This window comes from Elgaria multicarinata, chromosome 2, assembly GCF_023053635.1.
Source record: "Elgaria multicarinata webbii isolate HBS135686 ecotype San Diego chromosome 2, rElgMul1.1.pri, whole genome shotgun sequence".
In the NCBI taxonomy this organism is placed as follows: Eukaryota; Metazoa; Chordata; class Lepidosauria; order Squamata; family Anguidae; genus Elgaria; species Elgaria multicarinata.
In genome coordinates, this window is record NC_086172.1 from 15087597 (window position 1) to 15110681 (window position 23085).

At 42.7% G+C, this 23085-nt stretch overlaps 1 protein-coding gene across 2 annotated transcripts in view; it reads right to left on the reverse strand.

Annotated features, from left to right (window-relative positions):
- The window catches only part of COL6A3 (collagen type VI alpha 3 chain), a 137431-nt gene that overhangs the window by 48254 nt on the left and 66092 nt on the right, over positions 1-23085 (reverse strand). For both annotated transcript variants that reach the window (XM_063116061.1, XM_063116060.1), the window contains 12 exons: positions 22055-22621; positions 19867-20469; positions 18021-18623; positions 15426-16025; positions 12441-13043; positions 9005-9351; positions 7386-7464; positions 5741-5886; positions 3306-3398; positions 2463-2516; positions 1501-1572; positions 89-115 (listed from right to left, as the gene is read on the reverse strand). In XM_063116061.1, coding sequence (XP_062972131.1) covers positions 89-115; positions 1501-1572; positions 2463-2516; positions 3306-3398; positions 5741-5886; positions 7386-7464; positions 9005-9351; positions 12441-13043; positions 15426-16025; positions 18021-18623; positions 19867-20469; positions 22055-22621 — 3794 coding nt within the window. The remainder of the gene's footprint in view (positions 1-88; positions 116-1500; positions 1573-2462; positions 2517-3305; positions 3399-5740; positions 5887-7385; positions 7465-9004; positions 9352-12440; positions 13044-15425; positions 16026-18020; positions 18624-19866; positions 20470-22054; positions 22622-23085) is intronic.

Consider the following 23085-nt stretch of genomic DNA (forward strand, 5'->3'; position numbering starts at 1 on the left):
CATTCACAAACCTGGCAATACAGAATAAATAAATAAATAGGACAGGGACGTGCACATGGATTTTTTTCTCCTCTAAATATTTACATACCTTTTCCCCTGGGAATCCACGGCTCCCCTAGAGAGAGAAGAGAGAAGAAAGATTGTTCAGGCAACCAAAACCTTATTTCTCAGAAATCCAGAGCTATATAAGGGAGGGAGCAGTCAAATGATAATCATATGGCCACCATAGTCGAAGATACAGCAGGACCTTTTGAATTCTTAGTTTTCCTACTGACTTCAAGAAGAATTGGACTGGTCCCAAAGTAACTAGAAAAATGCACCAAGAATGTTGAGGTGTTGACATATGGAGCAGGGAAGCCTCAACTTTGTTATCTTTTGAAGTATTTGCAAGATCTGAAATCTGATGCATACTTACTACAGAGAGAGTCCCACTGAGATCTAAGTAAACATTAATAGGACTGTGGGGTGAGTAGATTGTTTGGTATGGAGGGAGTTACTAAGATTATAAGTCCAGACATACCCAGAAGTTCAATGGGGCTTACTACCAGATAAGCGACTACAGGATTGAAACCTTATTTACTATTACTTATTTACTGAGTTTGGGGTGTGTGTGGGAGAAGTCAGGATATTGTTTTCAAGGTAACTTCCTGACATTGCTAGGCATGAATGAATCTGTCTATTTTGATTTCTACAACTTTTGAGCATTTTGAAGCACAATTTTATTTCATCTCATTTCTGCATCATTTGGCAATTGTTTTTTTAGTAAAAAATTTGCATGAAAACTCATATGCATTTTTATACTCATTTCCCCTATTGTATGGATTTGTTCCATTGTATGCATTGCCCCTATTGTACACATTTTGAATTTGGATACATGCTGTATGCCGTCCTCCTAATCTATGCATTTTTGTATGCATTTCCCTTAAATATGTCAAAAAGCATACTGTGGGAGAGCCATATTCAATGGGCGAAATGCATATAAAATTCATAATATATATGCATTTTTGTGCTCAATTTTTGCTCAGAGAACTGCACTGCAAAATTTGGAGAAGTGCGAAAACTGAAGGTTTTCCGTTTGTATATTAACTCAGGAAGTGCAAATTATGTTAAATTAAAATACGAACCACAGAAATTTCTCTCCCATCCCTAGTTATTGCAGGCGTTCCTTTATGAAATGGAGTAAGAACAGCTTTGAATATTTCAATCAAATAATGCACAAAAATATATTCTTTCACCATATTTTACATTTCTAAGACACTGAATTACTCTGCTAAACTTAAGCATCTTTTAGATGCCATACTTCCTGTAGTATTAGATCATGATAAACCATGATCTAGTATTCTCTTCTTACAGGACTCCATTGTGGATATGTTTGTTCACTAACTTACCATAAAATACAAAGAGATTATCTTCAGCTGGTATAAAAAGGACTGTAGGTCTACTGACAAGTGTGTTAGTGGTCCTATTTGGTACAACGTGTTTGCTGACTTGTTTAAGTACCTTAGTTCCTCTTTCTCCAGGACATCCTTGGAATCCCTGAGTTCCATTGATCCCTGGTGGTCCACGATCACCCTATTACAAGGAAGGAAGAATGGAACAGTTAGCATTTATGACTATTTGATCCTAGATGGATTTCAGAGTGATGGCATGGAGGAAAATAGGTGAAGAAGGAAAGAAAGAAAGCTAACGTTGAATAGCTAGGATACTGCCTTGGATATTGAGCTCCATCCGCCGAACGTTTTATTGCACGCTCATTACTGGGCACTCACAGATTCCTCAGAGGTAGTTCTCACATGACATCATCTGCCTCTCTCGTGCCTTCCACCCCTTCTGGTCTTCCTTGCACCGCAAGAAAAAACAGAAAAACTCTGAAATATGTTTTAAACCGAAGTTGCTGCTCTCTCCTGCTGTGTGTGGGAGAAGCAGCGTGTTCGCAAGGAGGGACTGAATGGCCCTTGTGCACCTTGTTTACTTCCTGTTTGAATACAGGAAGTAACTGAGTGTCCATGGAGAAGTGACGGTAGCCAGCGTTAGCCAGTGTTTCTTCCAAGGTGTGATGGAGCTTATGTATGTATCAGCTACAACAGTGGATATGCCTGTAATCCTCCAGTACAATATCAATTTTTTTCAGATGATTCTAATGCCTCTGAAACAGACATTTTTACTATGTGAAGTTGGGGGTGGTGGTTAGGAGGTTTATAGAATGGCACTCATCCACATGCCTCCCAAATTAGCCTAATGGGATATCTAATGTGCATCTATTCACAATAAGTTGCTTTTGCTTTGTTTTCTATTCATAGCCTCCTCCTTCAGCCTCCTTTCAGTTGCACCACAACAACGTAAGAGGCAGGAACTGACACTCCTAAAGGTAAAGACTCATTTCCTTCATTTCCTTCTTCATTTTTCCTCTTAACACATGAGAAAGGTAGTATGACTACTTGAAAAAGGTTAAGATTACTCACTGGTCCACCTTCATCTCCTGGATAGCCTCTGTAGCCATTTTCCCCTGGAACTCCCTTTAAAACACAACACACACACATGGTTTGTATTTCTATTTATACACATACACATGAGACTCCCTTCTAATATCCTGTGTTCTCTACTTTAATCTGCATTCAAAACCTTTTGAATTTTTACAAAAAAAGATACATACATAACAAGCTACTACTTTACTATTTCTATAAATAGTAAACTAATTGCACTAAACAAACTTTCATCAAACCTTGATTTTATATGTATATCTTTCATGCATAAATGATACCTTCCTTCACTAGTTTTAAAGATTTGCTGCCAAGCGCTCAGCTTATCTCTTGTAACTGAAGTTCTATCCCTGTATCTCTAAAATAAGCGGTGCTAAATGATTCCTGATGAGACTAGATGACTACATTATATTAGTCTTTGTAAAACAAAAACTGGGATCCAAAGAGCTAGCTCAGTTGTGCCAAAGACAAGAACTATTTTGGACCTTTCGCCTTTGAACAAAGGTTCACCTCACCCATACCAGTGCTATTTCAGAAGTGACTTAGGCCACAGCTAGACCTAAGGTTTATCCTGGGATCATCCAGGGTTCGCCCCTGCCTGAGCACTGGATCCCCTGTGTGTCACCTAGATGAACAGGTTTGACCCCTGGATGATCCAGGCATAAACCTTAGGTCTAGCTATGGCCTTGGTCCATGGCTTGGCATCTGATATTTGAGAAACACAAGTATGATGTCCACTTGGGCATGCAGAATCAGAGGTTCATACTCCCTTGAAGTATGGTCCCTTAGAGCCTGGTCTTCTGAAGCCAAATTTCCAAAACTCACCTTTGGTCCAAATGAACCTGGCAATCCTCTGTCTCCCCGCTGTCCAGAACATTTGCAGGGGACCCCACAGCATGCCTTTTCTGCAATGTTGTCCTGTAAGGAAAGGAATAAAAGTCATTAGTAAATCTGAAAGCAGATAAATCTCTTTAAAAAAGCAGACACAAGTTATTTTTCTGTCAGAACGATCATGCATCTCACAGCCAAAATCTGCCATTTTTTTAGTTGATTGGGGAAGATGATGATGATGATCATAGAATTCTATGATCCTATTTATTCATTCATTTCATTTCTGTACTGCCTTGTAGCTGAAGCTTTCTGGATGGTTTATAAATCCACCCTTTGTGTTTAAACACCCACCCTTTATTTCACAATGAAAATATATAGAAGAAAATGAAGGCAGACATTTCATGTTTGAATTGTCTAAATTTCATTTGATCAACTTAGAGGAGTATGTTATTAAAACTCCTTGATGGCAGCATATCCTAAATTCAGAACAGCTAAAAAGAATAGAGGGTATTCTACATGGCAATGGAATCAGAAGCATTTCCTGTTTCTATCTGGATTTTCTTGAAACCACTTTGGTTCATCAGCGGCACACGAAGGAAGAAAAGGTCCTGAAACTTCAGGGGTGAGTGGGCGGAGACAGGGAGGAGAGCTGAATGTCGCCAAGCCCAGAGGTGCTGCTCATCAAGTGGGAGAGGCTTGCTTCCTGCCCCTGTCCAAGTTCTTCACTGCCACTGCACTCCTATGAATGGGAGCTGCAGGCTGGATGCTCACTGTGAAAGCAACTACTTCACAATTCTGGAGGCTTTATGAATTCAAAAGGCCAGCTCCACTTGGTGAAAGCTACAATTGTGCAATTGCGGAGGCTAAATATAGTGCAGTAATGCTTTTATGAATAGGAAATAAGAGCTAGCTAATCTCCCTGGGGAAAGCTACAACTGCACATCTACGGAGGCTAGGAATAGCACTGAATGGGACATTGGGACTAGTTACTCTGACTGGTGACAGTAGTGCCTATAGGGAAGAATGGTGAATGAGGGCACAGGAAGAGCAGCCCCATCTCTTGTCCACGTTGCTGACAGGTTACAACCAGGTCACAGAGGCACGCCCAGGATTTAATGCCATGCAATTGCCTGGGAGCTGCTTTAAGTGAAAAATATGGACTCTGGCCTTAGCTAGACGAGGGGTTATCCCGGGCTGATACCTGAGATCGCCCCTGTGTGTCCAGATGATGCACATGGGATCCTGGGCTCAGGCAGGGATCAACCCTCCCTGGCCCCGGAATAATGGGCACCACTTTGGGCCCGGTTTTTCCCGCGGTCTCGGATGAGACCGCGAGCATGTGGCCTGTTGAAGCGGCTTCTCCCCGGCTTTGCATGATTACTCGCACATAGCCAGTAACTGTGCACGGGGCGCAGCACTTCCCAGGACCGCTGCGCCCATCGAGGGCAGGGGGGAGATCGGGGACGGGGGAGAATGGGGATGAGCGGAGATCGGGGGCAGGGTGGGGAGATTGGGGACAGGGGGAGCGGGGCAACCTTTTTTAAAAAAGAAAAAACTTACCTGTGGGCATGAGCGTTCGTGTGCATCCACTTCTTTTTTTAAAAAAAAAAAATGGCGGGCGCGATGGGGCTTTCCTTTAGCTCATCACACCTCGCGTGTAGCCTAGGGTGAGATCCCGTGATATTTGCATCGCGGGCTCTGCCCTCGTCAGTGCCAGATTTTCAGGTAGGTCTAGCAAAGGCCTAAAAGGACTTCCAGAAAATGTGGTTTTTCAAGGGGAATGTTGTTGGTTGCCTGAGGATGGGCTGCAATGTCAGGTGTTGCAACTGACCTCAAGTTGCTCTCCCTCTGCACTAAATCGCTGATGTTCATTACCCCCAGGAAAGAAGCAAAGAGTGCTAGAGAGGTTACATATGTTGGAGAACAATCATCAGCTGACCTACATTTAGATGTCCAGAAGTAATATAAAAGAAAACTAATCTTAAAAAGGAAACAACCTCTTGGAGGTCATTTAACTCTAATATATAGAGTTAAAATAAGCTGAAATTTTGCCCCAATCCCAGTAAAAACTGAAGGTGTAGTGGCTATCCGAATTGGAGGCTGCCAATTGCAGGGCGGCTGGAGCACAGGAGAGAGCTTCTCCTCTATGCTCCAGCTGCCCTGCATTTTGCTTAGATGGGCAATAATGTAATAACTTCCAAGTCAGGTTTTGATACCAAGGAACATTGGTACCATGGAACATTTTTCATCCAGAAAGCTTATGTTGGATGGCTAGAAACACCTTACAAAGTAAGGCATTTGGGGACACCCACAGAAGAGCTAGATTTCTTCAAAGAAATAATGGCTGTGTAATTGATGTTCAAACATAAATATCACTAGAAGTGTAAAACTAAAAATAATCAGACATGTTACAGATCCCAGTTATTTACCAGTTGTTCTGCCAATTCAAAATCTAAATCCAGCAGATTCACTTGGAGAGGCCGATTATAAGAAAAGCCACGTCCAAATTCCAGCTGCATCAACTCCTCAAAATTTGCTGCTCGTTCCAGTCCAACAAGAATGAAAGCTTTAACACCTAAAGAATGAGAAGAAAAAGCCACCAGCCTTAATTATTGTTCACCATCTCCAAAAGGCTTTCTCCAAATGGTTCTGCATGGATCCCTTGGTTTCTCTAAGGCCTCAGCTAGACCTACTGGTCTAGCGTGACGGAGAGGTGAAGATCTTGCAATATTTTTATCACAAGACCACCCCCACCCCCCTGTTTACACGTGGCACGTGATGACCTCAGAATGAGAGCACGTTGCACTTGCCATTTTGTTTTGGTTTTTAAAGAGGAAGGAGCGCACGAGCGTTTGTGTGCAAAAGGTTAATGTTTTTGTTTTTTTCCCCTGGTCCACCCCACCCCACCCCTGATGGGCGGGTCTCAGCTCCTTGCGGGTGACCATGAGGAGCTGGGACAAACCACAATGCCCGCCCACACGTTCCGCGGTCTCGAGACCATGGAAAAAGCAGGCCTAAAGTGTAGGGCCATATCCCGGGGCAAGGGAGGGATCATCTCTCCCTGATCCCGGGATCCCCTGTGCGTCATGTGAATGCGCAGGGATGATCCTGGGGATCGCCCCGGGATAAAGTCCTGTCTAGCGATGGTCTTAGTTTCTATTTTTTCCAACCTTAAGTTCATTGTATCCTGTTTTTGCATCTACTTTGAATTTAAAAAAAATAAAAAAAGTCTGCACAAAAATTCTTCATGTGCATCCAAATATACACATTTTTGTACACACTTCTTCCTAATATGTGCTATTTTGCAAGCATTTTGGTATTATTTTCATTAATAAGTGCAATTTTGTAGGCACTTTCCCCTAATATATGCACTTTTGTGCATATGTTTTGATTTGTGAATAGCAGTGTCAAATTTGGGGAAGTCCTGAAAGCTAAATGTACATCTTCCTTGGGTCAGAAAGGTGATAGAACAATAAGACCATTCCGTTGCCAAAAAGGTCCTCATCCCATCCGTTATATAGGAACAGGAAATTTTGCTTATGACGCTGGATGGGGCTTTAGCACAAACGTAGTGCTACGTAAGAAATCCAGAGGGTTCTTTCTTTCAAATTCTCTGGAACAGCCCTAATTATGACCACAGGTGTCCCTTTGAAGAAGAGATAATGAAATCCTTTATGTAACCCTTTATATACACCATCATGGTGGTTAAAATGCTATAAAGATAATATTTCTCTACTACTTCAGTTAATCTTTATGTGCCGAGTAGTCTAATCTAGGCTGACCTTAACAGGCAATGTGTATGTTTAGGCATGCACACATACACACAACTTTTTTTCTGCATGCAACTTCCATTTCCATGTGCCATTAACATAATGAGAGGAAGGGTCAAGTGTAAAAATGCCACATAATGGCACTGCATTAGCGGTTGTGAGTACAGAAAATGCACAGTGATTTCTCTGGATTAATTAATCTAAAATAAAGGGCTGCAAATATGTATGCAAATTACAAGCAAATTAGAAATGCAAATTACAATTAATTTATATGTCAGCATGAAAATATACTGTAATACAACACCTTCTCTCTGCAGATCAGCAGACGCAGCTTTCAGCTGCCCCTTGGCTCCATCAATGCCATCCGTTAAGTGTATCACTACCTGAGGAAGGAAACCTTTAATTTATTGGAGACCAATTGTGAAACACAATAATATGTCAGCATCACTGTAATGTCAGGCTGGTAAATTGTTGTGATGGGACTAAGGAATTGGGCTAGATTGCAATACTTTCAGAGGGCCTCATCCTACATCTACCCTGTGTCAGAAGTGCATCTGCTGCCACCTATACTCTGCGGCTCTTTTCAAGAGAAGAGAGTAGGAAGATGTAGAAGAAGGGAACAGCAAACAGACTGACAATTTCTCCAGAATCGGCATCACATTTGTACAGTGGCTACCAAGTTGGAAGGGGAAATGGTTGTCTGGAAAAGGTAGGGTAAGACTTGTATTGGGCTAGATTTCTTAGGGCAGGGTAGTGGCTATAGGGATACTCAGGAATGTGGCACTAAAGGGACTTGTAGGTTCTGAAGGTCCAGAGTGAGCAAGCTATGTCCAGTAGAGGTGGGCTGCAAAGGAAATATAGTTATTTAGAGCGAATGGATGCTTAGATGGATTCCAAATGGTTCTTTTGGGCATAAGAGCTACAAAACCTCAGAGCCAGATCTACAAATTGTTGGGCAAGGCAAGTTGGCTATTTCCATGAAAATTGCATCAACGACTCCATGCAAGCAAACAGAATTTAAGTGGTGCCCAGCCCAAGACGTTTTGCTGCCTGAACTGGAGCTCAAATGGACCTTCCCTAACTGTGTCCAACACTTTAACATATCCTTCACTCACTTAGGCCTTAGCTAGACCTTAGGTTTATCCTGGGATCGTCCCGGGGTCATCCCTGTTCATATAAATGACACACAGGATATCCCAGGAGCAGGCAGAGACGACCCCGGGATGATCCTGGGATAAACCTTAGGTCTAGTTAAGGCCTCAGTGTCTTCCAGATATTTTAAACTACAACTCCCAGCATTCCTGGCTAATGGCCTTTCTGGCTTAGGCTGATGGGAGAGCTCCAGGTTGGGAAGTCTGCTTTAAAAAGTCTGGCTTTAGCATCAAGACAACTCCTGTGTTCATATACCCCCCACACCCAGAATCATTCCTATAAGCTTTTTAAAAAAATCTTCAACTCCAAGGATTTAGTTGGTCGATTGGATTTTACCCAGAGTATATTTGCCAGCTAACAATCAGGCTTTGGGAACAGAGCAAAGTAAAGCTCATTCACTCACTCACTCATTCATTCATTCATTCATTCATTCAAACAAGCATCAGTCAATTGGTTTGTGCATATAAAACAATATCTGGGTGCAGCAGGAGATGAAGATCAAGACCATCAGATCTGGATTTTCTTCTTCTGAATTTGCCTGTAGCAATTAAAGAATACCCTTGTAAGTAAGCTAGAATCCAATGAAACACTTGGGAGACCCTTTGTCGGAGCACATTAAGCTGTGTTTGACATTATAGCGTTTCAGTAGTTCAACCTTCCAGATTATTTGCTGGCTTTAAACTGATTTTTTTTTTAAAAAAATCCATTTTTATAGCATCACAGAATCTGTGGATTTTCTTTTCCAAAAATAAGAATGGAATACAAACTCACCTTCACACTTCCACCGGGAGCTGTTCTAAATTTATTCTGATACGATTTGAGAGTCTCTGCAGTTAGGACATATGGACCACCATTCCGCAAGGCTTGGAACTTTTCAAACAACTCTGGCTCATACTCAGAAAAGTCAAATGCTTCCACAACTCCGGAGGGAGTCTGTGCCAGAAGAGCCACACGCACAGTTGGTGCCTGGTTGCGAGTGCAGCTGATTTTCGGCATTTGAGTAATCCTGTTCAGAATATCTTCAACCTGTGACTGTAGCACTCTTTGTACATTGAATATATTTTGCCCTGGTCCAACATCTGAGACATCAAATCCAAGTATAATATCCAGATTGCAATCTAGAGTGGATAAAAGTGCAACTGCATTGTACACAGGGTAGGGGAAAATAGTATAATAGCTATATACATGTTTATGAAATTCTACCAAACAGAAAAAAAAATACATATCAACCATTGTTGTGGACTTGGTGCATTCTCTGGTTGGTCAACGATAGCCCATAGGTTCATCACCTCAACTTGGTTCAAGCTGGTGAGTTACAGCATGGACATCTTTCCACTAAAGATGTTCCTTTCTACAGGTTTTGACCCTTCTGACGCCTCCCTTTCTCCCATACCTAAACCAGCACAGAGCTGCCAATAACATCTCAGTTAATGCCCCCTTTAAAACTGGGATATGTGATATTATTTTTTAATTTTTATGTTGTTTAAGTGCCGAATCCATGGGCCAAATCCATGGGCACCCACTGCCTGTACAGAATAAGAGCCATACTAGCCAAATGGAGCCTCCATGTTCAGATGTAGTACCCCTCTGAACATATGAGGCTGGAGACAAACAAGAGGGAAGAGATGGGTTTTCATATTTTGCTTGTGGGCTCCCCGGCATCCTCCAGTTGGCTACCAAGAGGAACAGAAAGCTGGTCTAGGTGGACCTACCTGGCTCTGATCCCACCTTAGGTCAACTCTTCTCAGGTTCTCAAATTCTTATTTGACTAACAAAATATGCATCATTATCATCATCATCAGTAAAATTTAAGTTAAAACTTTCTAAATAGAAATACATAAAAGCAGACAAGTTTTCAAAACAGACCTGCGGTTCAATTTATGGATCAGGAAGTGACATTGCTATTAACACTTGGTCACCACTGGCCAGTTTAACCTATGAAAGTCTGTAAAGGTGTTGATCAGGTGCAATTTTTGGGGAAAGCAGTTCCAAAGAGAGAGTGACACCAGTGAGAGAGCTTGAGATCAAATCACCCTCATTCATGCCTTCCATGTCTGAAGGAACTACACCTAGTGCCTCTTCTGGTTATCCTAATGCATAGGAGGGAACATTTTAATGCATTATTGTATGTGCTCCTGTCTCATTCAAGGACAGCAGTACCTATGGCCTAATGGGTGCTACCATCTTGGATATGGAAACGAGCATGTGGAATTACTTCTATCACTATTATAATATTCTAGCATGGCAATAACTGCTAAAACACAAGTGGAAGCATCTTGTATATTGCGGGATACCTCTCACACATTGGCTGTCACGCCAGACACATTTTTTTTCATTAAATTCCTTTCATGTGCAGAGGCTTAAGAATGAAAAACACCTTCCATTGGCACCAATTTAGAGCCTTGCTAGACCTGGTCAAAAATGCGGGGGAGAGGAGGGGAGAACTCATGTTATGAATAATGCAAGATCTCGCCCTTATTCACACGTGAGCCGCGACGAACTCTGGAGGAGAACCGTTGCGGACGCCATTTATTTTTATTTTTAAAGCTGCAGCAGCAGCGCAGGAGACAGGAACGGTAAGTGGTGTGTGTGTTTTTAAAAAATTCTCCTTCCCCCCCAATCTGTGATCTCCCCCCTGGCCCCATTCTCCTTCCCCCGCCCACCCACCCACCCCGCAATGTCCAATCCCCCGCCTGCCCGCCCCGCCCACAATGTCCGATCGGCTACCCACCCACCCCGCTCGCAAAGTCCAATTTCCCGCCCGCCCACCCCACCCGCAGTGCTCAATCCCCCCCACCCCGCCCGCATGTGCCCACTGTAGCCCTGATGCCCGCAGCGCTCCTATGGAGCGCTGCAGCCCATCCTCCGCTTTTCCCAACCACTCAGGAGTAAATCCGGTAGCTGGGAAAAGCGGAGGACCTGGCTACACGCCTGTGGTCTCGGGCTCAGCCCAAGACCACAGGAAAAACTGGGCCTGAAGTGGTGCCGGGTGAACACAGGGAGTGTTCACCCCTGCCTGAGCCCGGGATACCCTGTGCGTCATCTGGACACACAGGGGTGAGCCCGGGGCTCGCACTGGGCTAAAGCCCTGTCTAGCAAGGCTCTTAAATTTTTTTTCCTCTTAAGCCCACATGTGATATGTGTGCGTGAGGGGTGGGCAAGGAGGTGGAATTTAAAGAAAAAAGTGACTGGGTGGGAAGGTTTAGCCACACCTACCTGTGTGTGGTGGTCCTGGACTGGGCTCCCGTGCACTTACACAAATGTAAAAGAACACACAGAGACATTGAAGCTGTTAAGGGATTGAGCAAGTCAAATCCGTCACCTCCATCAAAGTTGCCTCTTTTCTCCCTCAACTGACATCTGAACATTATGTACAGCCTGGAATCCAACAAGTCCTTCTCAGGCCATTATAGATTTTTACCTTTAAAAACTTCTTATTTTAATTTTTGAAGTTATACATTTCTGCATAGCTAGGTAGTCTACAAAGGATGTAAAAAACGTGCAGCCTTATTTGTGGCTGGCCCTATTTCACTTCCATGCTGCTAGGAAGTCAGCCACTTCCGTTCGATTTCAGAAGGAGCAAGTAGGACTTGCACCAACCCATTGATGTGTCTCCTCACTCCCTAACAGAAGTGCTCCTGCTCAGGGTACCCAGCCAGCCATGCCCTCCCCCAGAATATTATTAGCTGTAAGACACTTTAAACATTTGAAAGCAGAAATGCCAAGTCTTATTTCATTCTTGATCACCTAGATCCTTAACTCTCTTCAGGCTTAAATAACTTTAAACATCCTAAAAACTGAAGTTGGGGGCCTTGATTCCTTCAGTGTATATTCTACCCAGTCTGTCAGACCTAAGTCAGAGACCACAGGAAAGGATATTAATGACAGATTCCTATATTCCTTTCACAGCAACTTATTTTTAAAAAACTAGTAAATATTTAAAATAAAGCAGGTATTTTAGGCCTCAGGGCCTAAGGAAGATTATTAGTCTAAAGAATAGGCTATAAATGAGTCCCCAGGTGTACGCATTGTTGCAACTATACTTTTTTAAAATTGAATCAAAGAAAATATCGAAGTAAAGGAAGAAGCAAACACACAATTGTATATTGTAACTACATCACTACACTATATGGAGCTTCAAAATGGAATCAGGAAAATAACACTGTAATAGAAATAACCTCAATTATGTTAAAGTGGCAGCCATTACCTCTTGAGACATCTCCTACACCTTGGCACAACTGTTCTTTCATGACATCATTCAGTGTAACCAGCACAGCCTCATTCAACTCTGAGAGCCCCTGGACTGTTGGAGCCCTAAACGCCATGGTGCTTTCACTGGAGAGTTTGGAAACCTCACCAAGGTCAATGTTTTTCACACCAACTGCAAACACCTTGACACCCTTCTGTGCCAACGATAAGACAGCTGCCTGCCCATCATCCTCCGGCTTGCCTCCTGTTATAATAAAAGCAATCTGAGGGATTTTCTGGTCCGCCCTGCTGCCAGCCTCCTTTACGAAATGTTTTGCTTGGACGTGCTTGATGGCTGATCCAGTATTGGCAACTCTGCCTCCGTGGTACACTGTTTTCTTCACTGCCTCTAAGATCTGTTCTTTGTCAGAGAAATCCTTCAGAAAGAATTCATCCCTCATATCTGAGTTGTATTGCACCAAGCCAACTTTAATGGAATCACCTACTTCATAAATAGCATCAATTATGCCATATACAAAGTCAACAACTTCTTGGAAATTTTCTCTTCCAAAGTTGATGGAGCCATCCAGCAAAAAGACGATGTCTGCTTGTTTTTTACCATCTAAAAGATTTAAAGTGGAGGAGGCATTAAACCCTTCCTTAAAAAGCAAAGAAGTAGTGTCACAAAACCCATAAAACAGGGGAGAACAACTTCTGTTGTTCCAGGAGCCAATTCCCCCTCCCTCCAGAAACCAGTAGGAATTGCACCACTCCCAGAACCACCACTACCAAATTTGATATTCAGATTCAACAGCATGTGCTGGGGGAGGGGGGACGCTAATTCTCCCTTAAAAAAGGCACACAGGGATGAATGAGCAGAGTTTTTATGCGGTAAAAAAAAAGATGGAAGAAGCAATCAGAAAACAGGGAAGACTTAGGCCTTAGCTAGACCGGGCGAAATCCTGGGGTGAACCCCGGGATCGTCCCTGTGCGTCCACATGACGCACAGGGGATCCCAGGATCAGGGAGGGATGATCCCTCCCTTGCCCTGGGATCTATATGTAAGCTTGACCCTTGCCCATCCTGGCTAATTCGATCTTGCAGAGGTGGATTGGCTGGGTGGGTCCAGGGAATGGTAAATGCCTCCCTGCTGCCTTGAAAGAGGCTGTAGTGCGCCCTCTCCTGAAGAGGCCCTCCCTGGACCCAGAGGTATGTGAGAACTACCGCCCCATTGCTAATATCCCCTTTTTGGGCAAGGTGCTTGAGAGTGTGGTGGCTGGGCGACTTCAGATGTTCTTGGAAGAAACGGATTATCTGGACCCATTTCAGTCTAGTTTCAGGCCAGGGCATGGCACTGAAACAGCTTTGGTGGCTCTGACTGACGACCTACTCCGGGTGAAAGACAGGGGAGTGCTACCCTGTTGATCTCCCTGGATCACTCAATGGCTTTTGATACCATTGATCATGGTATCTTACTGTGTCGGCTCTGCAAAATGGGAACAGGAGGCACTGTGTTACAGTGGTTCCGCTCCTACTTGCGGGACTGATCCCAGAGAGTGGTATTGGGGGATTCCTGTTCCACCCCATGGCAATTAAGCTGTGGGGTACCACAAGGTTCTATTCTGTCCCCCATGCTGTTCAACATCTATATGAAGCCGTTGGGTGAAGTCATTAGGGGTTTTGGGGTTGGGTGCCATCAGTATGCTGATGATACTCAGCTCTACTTCTCCTTGTCGTCGGAGTCAGCTGGGGCTGTGAAGGTGCTGGGGCAGTGCCTGGGTAGGTCCAATGAATATTTGATTATTTAAAATTTTCAGTGCAAAGATTAGCACTTCTATGCCTCTTTATCCTGGCTTTTGTAACTGTTTGTTTTATGCATTTTTATAGTGCACTGGCCATTGAGGAAGACTTTGGCCGGATCTACACTACTGCTTTAAAGCGCTTTATAAATGTTATAAAGCACTTTAACTGCTTTAAAGCGCTATAAAACTGTTATAAAGTGCTTTAAAGCAGTAGTGTAGATCCGGCCCCAGTGTCGAAACGCATTTGGCCAAGCCAATCAAGTTTGCTGAGCGCTTTTCTTTTTGTACCATTTTAATTGTGTGATTACATTATTGATCCTGTTAATATAAGTGTGCTTTATAATCTGCTTTTATTAGTGTATTGTTTATACCCTTAACTTTTTTATTATCAATGATCAAGAAGAAGAGGAGGAGGAGAATGTTTGGAAAAGCAGGCCTAGCAATAGCCTCAGTGATATATTGGGGTCGGGAAGATGTAGGTGGGGAGGATGATTAGGATGGTGGGAAAAGGCAAATCGCTCCCCCCCTCTCTGCCCACCTGTAACATTTGAACGGCTTTTAACTTGTATTACACAATATATGAATCAACCCATTATAATTCTACCTTCTAAAAGATTGCTCTTTTAGAAATGATTCAATCCATTGTAATTAATTACACCAAAGCAACAGCTCACCCCCACATTCTAGAGTTTATGGATTTCTGGCCACAAAGTTCAAATATAATGAAGGATTAAACTGGTTTATAGCCAAGATCTCCAGATGTGTAGATTATGGCCAAGCAGTCCCATCCTATGCATTGTTACTCAGAAGCAAGTCCCACTACATGCAATGGGATTTGTTCCTGATTAAGTGTGTACAGGATTGCAACTTGAAAGCCATATCGGCCCTAAGAAGATACTTGTGCACATTGGAAGGAACCATGTACACAGCCTGGGCTTTTTTCTTTCTTTTATCCGGTCCCACTTCTAAATAAGCAAATCCACTACCATTCGATATTAAAAGGGGGTGGGGGGGTTGTCGCTTTGGCTGTGGAACTGCTGCAGTAAAAGAACAAAGAAAAGCTCTGTCTTCATGCAATTTTCTCTTTCCTGCACACATCTCCTCTTTAGATCCCTACCAATATGAATTCTAACTTCATCTAAAAATGCAACATTCTCCCACTGCTACATCTCAAAAGTTTTATTTTAAAATGAAAGACTGACCAGTAGGAATCTCAGGAGGTATGACTGTTGATTCTTGAGGTGCCTCAAATGACGCAAAGAACCTCTTCTCTATTGTCGGGAGCTCAGTAAACTCTTTCACAACAAATGCAGTTCTGGGATCATTGGTAATGCTTTCCAGTTCTGTACTGTCTACATTCCTTGCTCCTACACCCAAGCTTTTAATCCCAGATGACTGTATCACAAAGGAAGGCCTGCCAACATCATCCTGGGATCTCCCTCCAAGCAAGAGAACTAAATGCTGTGGGACTCCATCTTCTCGTCTGCTTCCTGCAGATTTAACAAAGTGGTTCTTTACAACGAAGTCCAGAGCTTTCCCAACATTCAAGGGAGCCCCTCCTTTGTACCGCAAGCGGCGTATGGCTTGCAACACAGCTTCTTTGGTTGGGTGGGTTTTTAAGAAGAACTCAGAGGTTGCATCATTGCTGAACTGGACAACACCAATTCTCACTTTGCTTGGTCTAACATCCAACTGCTGGACAATCCGGATAATGAAATCTCGAATGTGAGCAAGGCCGTCCGCCCTGACATTGGTAGAGCTGTCAATCAGGAAGACAATGTCTTTTGCTTCACTGTCAATATCTGCAGAGAGGAAAAATGGGGAAAAGGGATGTCACTGGTCTCTTTCTTACACAGGGGAGTATATGCTTGGCGTATATGAAAAGCCCAGGGTCAGACCATGGTATTTCCAGTTAGAAGGATCTTGGGTAGCACCAGCCACAACCTTAGAACCACTGCTTGTTAGCGTAGTGGACAATACTGGGGTAGACAGAGCAATGGTCTGACTTGAACTAAAGGGAACTTAACAAATAGCTGAACTGTACATGTTTGTTTCCTATGTGCAAGAATATTGCTTTTTTGCTTGCTTGTATGAAGGAACCTGTGAGCAGGCATGACATCTGAAGGCCAAACTATATGTAACAATGAAATGCAACTTTGCATCTAAAATATAGGAGTGTTGTTTAAAAATGCAAATTGCATCAGCTGGAATGGGACTGATAATTAAGGGAATGAGAGAATGTATGCAGGGGGGAATTAACTCTTATCTTCCCCTGCTTTGTTCCTAAGGAAAATCTCTTCCCAGCTGATGCAATTTTTATTTTTATTTTTTTAAAAAACAGATAAACAAAGAAACAAAAAAACCCTGCAGATTAAATGCAAAGATGCATTTAACTTCACATATTCACATCAGAAATTATATATAAATATTGTTAATAAATAATAATAAATATGCAGTTTGCCCCTGAGTCCAGAATTACGGTTTTCCACCTCAGCTGGTGTTGGTTCAAGCTAGACTTCTGAAGTTCTTGGCGCCACATTTCAGCTTTTAAACTTTTTTTTACACATTTTCTAATGTTGTTATTCTAACATCAGGACTTAACAATGATTAAGTTCAGTGTGTTTTGGTTGGCAGCAGCGGGACAACTATGCTAGTGCAACCCTACAGACCCTTGTAATCAGGTTGGCATGTTTGTGTGGAAGCAGTAAGGCGCGTGATTAGCAGGAATGTTTCCTGTGGCTATCAATATTCATTGCATAAAGATACATTGTTAATTCTTAACTGCCAATTATATGATTGCCCTCAAATTGTGCACCCAATAAGGTTGTGTTGCTGGAACGGCACCTGTGACATGCTGGATGACAATCCACTTTAGAAGGGGACTTTCAAAATCCTCTCCCCCAACCCCTCACATGCTAGTGCTCTAGACTCCACCCATGAAGTCCACCAAGCCCATTCAAAATTCCCTCTTTTTCAATGTCACTGCCAGTCTTATCATGCTTACATGATTCTGGGGGAGGGGGGGCTCTTCCTTTATTTTCTGTAACTGTAAGCACAGCAGGGGTGCTTAATGGGCCCAGGGGAGGTGTTCTTTATTTAGGGTAAGTATGCTTCATAGGGGAGTAAAAGTTTCTGAACATGAAAATCACTGTCCCTTATTCAACCTATACATTCTGAGTTAACAATTAATAGCCCCTAACATATACACAGCCCTTGTGAATTAGACTTAACCTTGGAAAGAAAGTTTGTTTTTTAAAAAGAAGCAAAAGTAGCTGTGTTGGCCATTAGCAAAATTTCAAAATCCATTGCAATAATACAGTTTTTGGAAGATTATTTCAAAAATTCTGTTGGCGATGAGGAAATTACTGATTTTCCATTCTTTTCTTTGAAGTCCCACCTGGGAATAAGGCATCCCCAGCTAGCAAAGAAGGATAACTATGCCCAGAGATAACTATGCCCCCCTGTTTAGCAGATGAGGGAAAGCCAGGACTACGGCCATAGCTAGACCTAAGGTTTATCCCTGGATCGTCCAGGGGTCAAACCTGTTCATCTAGGTGACACACAGGGGATCCATTGCTCAGGCAGGGGCGAACCCTGGATGATCCCAGGATCAACCTTAGGTCTAGCTGTGGCCTCAGTCCTGCTTTAGGCATCATTCTACAAACTCTTTAGAAGTAATGAGGCTGACTCTAGTCATTGGAACAAGGAGCTAGGTAAGAAAGGTAGAGCCAGGTGGCTGATGGCAAGGCCAAGAGGGTGAAGTCATTCACATGGACAACAGCACAAAGCATGCTTACCTGGAATGCGACTTATATCACCAATGAGTTCTTGTATCTGCTGGGTAGTTAGTGTTGTAATTGGGGCTATCAGTTTTTGTTCCAGACTAGGTAGATCCTGGTAAGTGGACACCTGGAAGACATGCTCAGGACTAAGAGCTATTTTGATCAATTCCTCGCGAGCCACATTCTTCCCAATAGCCAGTGGTGCCACACCCACTTCTTTGACTTGGTGTGCAGGGTCCTCCACATCGTCATCAGGCATGCGGGAGAAGATGAGGATTAAAAACTGGGGAGCGCCCTCTTCTATGCGACTTCCTGAGGGCCTTGTGAATATATTCTTTGACACATATTCCAGGGCAGAACCCAAGTTCACTTGGCTCCCTCCTTTGGGTCTCAGCCTTCTCACTGCTGCTTGAACCTCATCCTTGGTGGAGTGTGCATTCAGCAGAAATTCAACCTTAGGATCTTCACTGAACTGAATTACAGCTACTCGAGTGTTATCAGAACCCACATTCAGATTGTTTACAATTCTGCCAATAAACTCACGAACAGAAGAAAATTCAGAAACTGCAAACTGCGAGCCATCAATAAGGAATACAATATCTCTCTTCCTTACATCCTCTGTAGAACAAAGATAGAATTTAGATGACACTACTGCAGATCAATGACATTAGCAAATACATTAAAAGCACCCACACATTTTAAGGGCACATTCAAATTTATTTTGGGCTATCTTGAATGCAATGCTTACCTGCAACTATAGTTCTTTGAGCGGTCATTCATGTTTTCCTACATATGGGTTAGGATCATAGAATAGTAGAATTGGAAGGGACCTCTGAGGCCATTGAGTCCAACCCCCTGCTCAATGCAGGAATCCATCCCAAAGCATCCCTGACAGATGGTGGTCCAGCAGCCTCTTGAAGGCCTCTAGGGTGAGAGAGCCCACAGTTCTGCATGTGCGCACAGCATCATTGAGAATGTTCTAGTCTGAGCAGAACTTTGGCATGAGATCATCCCACTCTCCACTGCACATGAGGCAGAAGGGATAAATCCCGAGGGACATCAAAAAGTGGGGAGGAGGGCAATTTGTGTGAGTACACAAATGCCCGCTCAAAGAATGTAGTTACAGTTAAGTAACCTGTCCTTGTTTGTACTCTCTGTGACTCACACATATGGATGACAACCAAGCACTAACTTACTGAAGGTGGGAGGACGCCATGCTAGGATATGGGATTCTGGTTGTGGCATCCCTAGGGGCCGTATGGCCTCTAATGTGTTGTATAAAAATACTCTAATTGTGGAGGGAAGATTCCCCTCACAGATAGCCACTCCCAGTGTCTAATTTACTTGGGAGAACAGCCAATTTATTCTTGATCACAGGAGGGAGTAGTCACTTTCTGCATCCTTCACCTCCAGTCCACTACTCTCTTCTGGGTGGTTGTCCAAATTTAAGTGATGAAAGGAATGCCTTTCCACCACCCTCATCCTTCCAAGGTGGTGATGAAGGATTCCCCTCACAGGAAGGGAGGCACACTGCAGACCTCCCCATATTCATGCACAGTGGTTGGATATAGAGACCCAATTTCACATCAATGCTTTAGAATTCCTTGCTGTTGTGAAAGTATTTATAGCCTTCAAGGACCCTCTGAGAGGTCACACAGTCCATACTGCAATCCCAAACTGCTTTTGCAAGTTTTTGGAATACTTCTGCAATAGTCTTGTGCATATTTTTGGTTTGCAGTGAAAAATAAGGTCTCCCTCTGCCTCCATCAACTTTGGCGGGTTCATGGCCATAATTTGGTTGTGTCTCCATTATAAGCGTCATTATAAAAGAAAGTTCAATAGTTAATAAATTTATGTTCACCTGGACCAGGTGATGGGACCAAAGCTTCTATTTTTGCCTTGGTCAGCTGAGTCACTCTTCTTGCAATAAACTCCTGCACGGTGCTCAATTCACTGATCCCAGAGACAAGGACCGCAAATTCAGGAACATAAGAAATTGTCTGGAGCTCAGTGATGTCTGCATTTCCAATGCCAATGCCAAAAGGCACAGCACCCCTTGTCTTCAGTTCTATGGCAGGCCTTCTGACATCATCTGTTGACTTCTCAGCTGTCACCAGGATCAAGAACTGTGGGACACCTTCAGACACCCTGCTTCCAGCCTGTTGTGTGAACACATTACTAATAAGGTAGTTAATGGCAGCTCCTGTATTAAGTGGAGAACCTCCCATAGCAGACAGCCTCTGAATGGCTCGGATTACATCTGTCTTGTCTGAGTACTCATTCAGAAGGAACTCCAGTTTTACAGTATTACTATGTTGGGCCACAGCAACCCGGACTTTGTCAGGACCGACATCCAGTTCATCAATCACTGTTAGTAAAAAGGACTTCAGCTCTGGGAAAATCCTTCTGGTACCAGCTGAACCATCTATCAAAAATACAACATCCTTCTTCTGAACTTCATCAACTGTTTGAGAAAAGTGGGAATTCAGAGAGAAAAATAAATCAGACCAAGATCCACATCAACAAAAACTTAATGTGTGCTTATACACAGTATATTTAAGTGGATTAATGTTGCATAGTTCTGCTCCCACAACAATAACAACAAAACTTGGAAGGTGTTTGTGAAGTATGCACAAGTACAAGTAACAGAGAAGCAAAATTCAAAGATGTACAAGAATAATTAATATGGTCAGAAAAAGTCAGTTGTATCCTCTGTAACTGACCCTGAGGAAGAGTCTCTTGACTTGAAATACATTGGGGCCTTAATAAAGTTTCCCCTTTCTCATTGTTTTCTCCTCCCTTGGTAACCTCAGTAGAAAATATTTTAGATAAATCTTTTCCACACCTCAACCTGGTGCCCTCTAGATGTTTTGGACTGAAACTTGCATTAACCCCAGCCATCATGGACAATGTTGAAGCATGATGGAAGTTGTAGTCAAAAACATCTGGAGGTACCAGGTTGGGGAAGACTGCTCTCAAGTCATTCCAGATTAAATCAGTCCTCATTCACATTACTATATTGCAAGAAAGTAAGAGGATGTAGAGGATTCTACATATAGGATGTAGAAACTGCATTTGATAATGACACAGGGAGCTATTTCCACACTTCTCCAGGGTAGTGTGGATCAAGGATGGGTGAATGAGTGGGGTTCAAGCTCACCGAGATCTTCCAAACATCAGCTCCCTGACCATCTCTCCCTTTGATTTGTGTTCATGTTTGCTCTTATTTTGCATGAACAGAAAAACTGCGTAAAACAAACAATGCTGAACATGAAAGTTGTGCAAACAATTACCAAATCTGAATAAATATTTCAAACTGTGCAAATTTCCTTCATACACTAATGCATAGGTAATTTAAAATGTGAACATTCTGAGAACAGTGCCTATTTTCCAAGTACACATTTTGTGAATGTGAAAGCAGACATTTTCACAGAAAATGTATTCTCATTCATGATCATGTTCAGGATTGAGAATAAGGCCTTTTTAAAGTGATTTGCATACATCCCTAATTTTGAAGCAGTCCTGAAAAACCTGAATGGGTAAAACCATGGCATAATCTAATGCAGTTTTTTTTATTTGTGCTTTTTCTGCTTTATTTTGTAGGCTTCTGTTGCATTTTCTCTCATTTATTGCCAGTAATGTTTAAATCTTTTTTCCATAAGGATTCTCTTCAGCTTCAATGATTCAGTGAATTGGGCCAGCAAGTACTGGAGAGAAGAAGAAGGGGGAAGGAACCCACTATGTATCTTGGTGGCAAAATATGCCTCTGAACATGTTCAGGACTGTCCAAGCAATAAGGATGGGACTTGCAAGACCTCTCCTGTCACCAGCCCAATCTCCCTATGGACAGAATAAAATTGCTAGGGAAGGGATGACTGGATAGTGCTGAACCCATTATGAGCAGAGTCTAAACTTCAGAGTTCATTTGGTCTCAGCTTATAATGGGCCAGAATTTCCAATTTGTGTAGTTTATTATAATTGCCCATACAAGAGAACTTTTCAAACTACAAGACAAGACAAACAATAAAAGCAACTGCAGAGAGATATACCTGGAGGTCTAAGTTGGATGGTTTTCAGTAGATTGACTATTTCAGGTTGTATGTCTCCAATTCTAGCAAGAGAGTCAACGTTTAGAATGAACTGACGGTCAAAAACAATTTTTTCTAATTCTAAGGGATCTGCAGTCCTGGATTTGATAACGAAAGTAACAACACCAGCTTGTTTCAGAGTATCAGCGGGCTCATCCACGTTGTCGTTTGATCTTCCAGCAGCAAGGAGCACTAGGAATTGAGGCACTCCTTCATCAATCCTGCTACCAGCACGCCTCACAAAGATGTCCTTCATGGCATAATCTAATGCAGCAGCAATGTTGAGTAGCCTGCCTCCTTTTATCTTCATTCTTTTCACTTTCTGAAGGATTTCTTGCTTAGATGGGATTTCATGGAAGTTGAACTCCACGTTGACGTTGTCACTAAACTGCGCCACAGCCACACGTATGGCATCAGGGCCCACATTCAGGTCAGAAATAATTCGGTGCAAAAAGTCTCGGACAGCAGGAAAATGACCCGCAAGGTTTACTGAGCCATCAATCAAGAATAATATATCAATCTTGCTTTCTAGAATTTAAGTGATATGGAAAGATTTAATACACAGAAAGATACACCATGGCCAGATTTACACCAAGCAGGATATGACACTTTGAAAACAGTAAGCCTATGCGGCAGGGTCTTGCTATTTACTGTTTTACTCTGTACAGCACCATGTACATTGATGGTGCTATATAAATAAATAATAATAATAAATAATAATAATAATAATAGTTTGTAATAGACTGTATCCGGAGTGTGTCCTGGGTCCCAACAGTTGTCACTACCATTACAAACCATTTTAAAGCAGTAGTGTAGATCCTGCCCATGTTTCATTTCATGAGGTGAGGAACCAGAACAATCTTGACTATGTAAGAGCAAGCACTTTGGTTGTGGGGCTCCCTATGGCACCTTTAATTTTTTAAAAAAGTGTTGGCTTTCCCACAATAACAATTGTATGGCACAGAATCGTGGAATCATGGGGCCAATTTGGA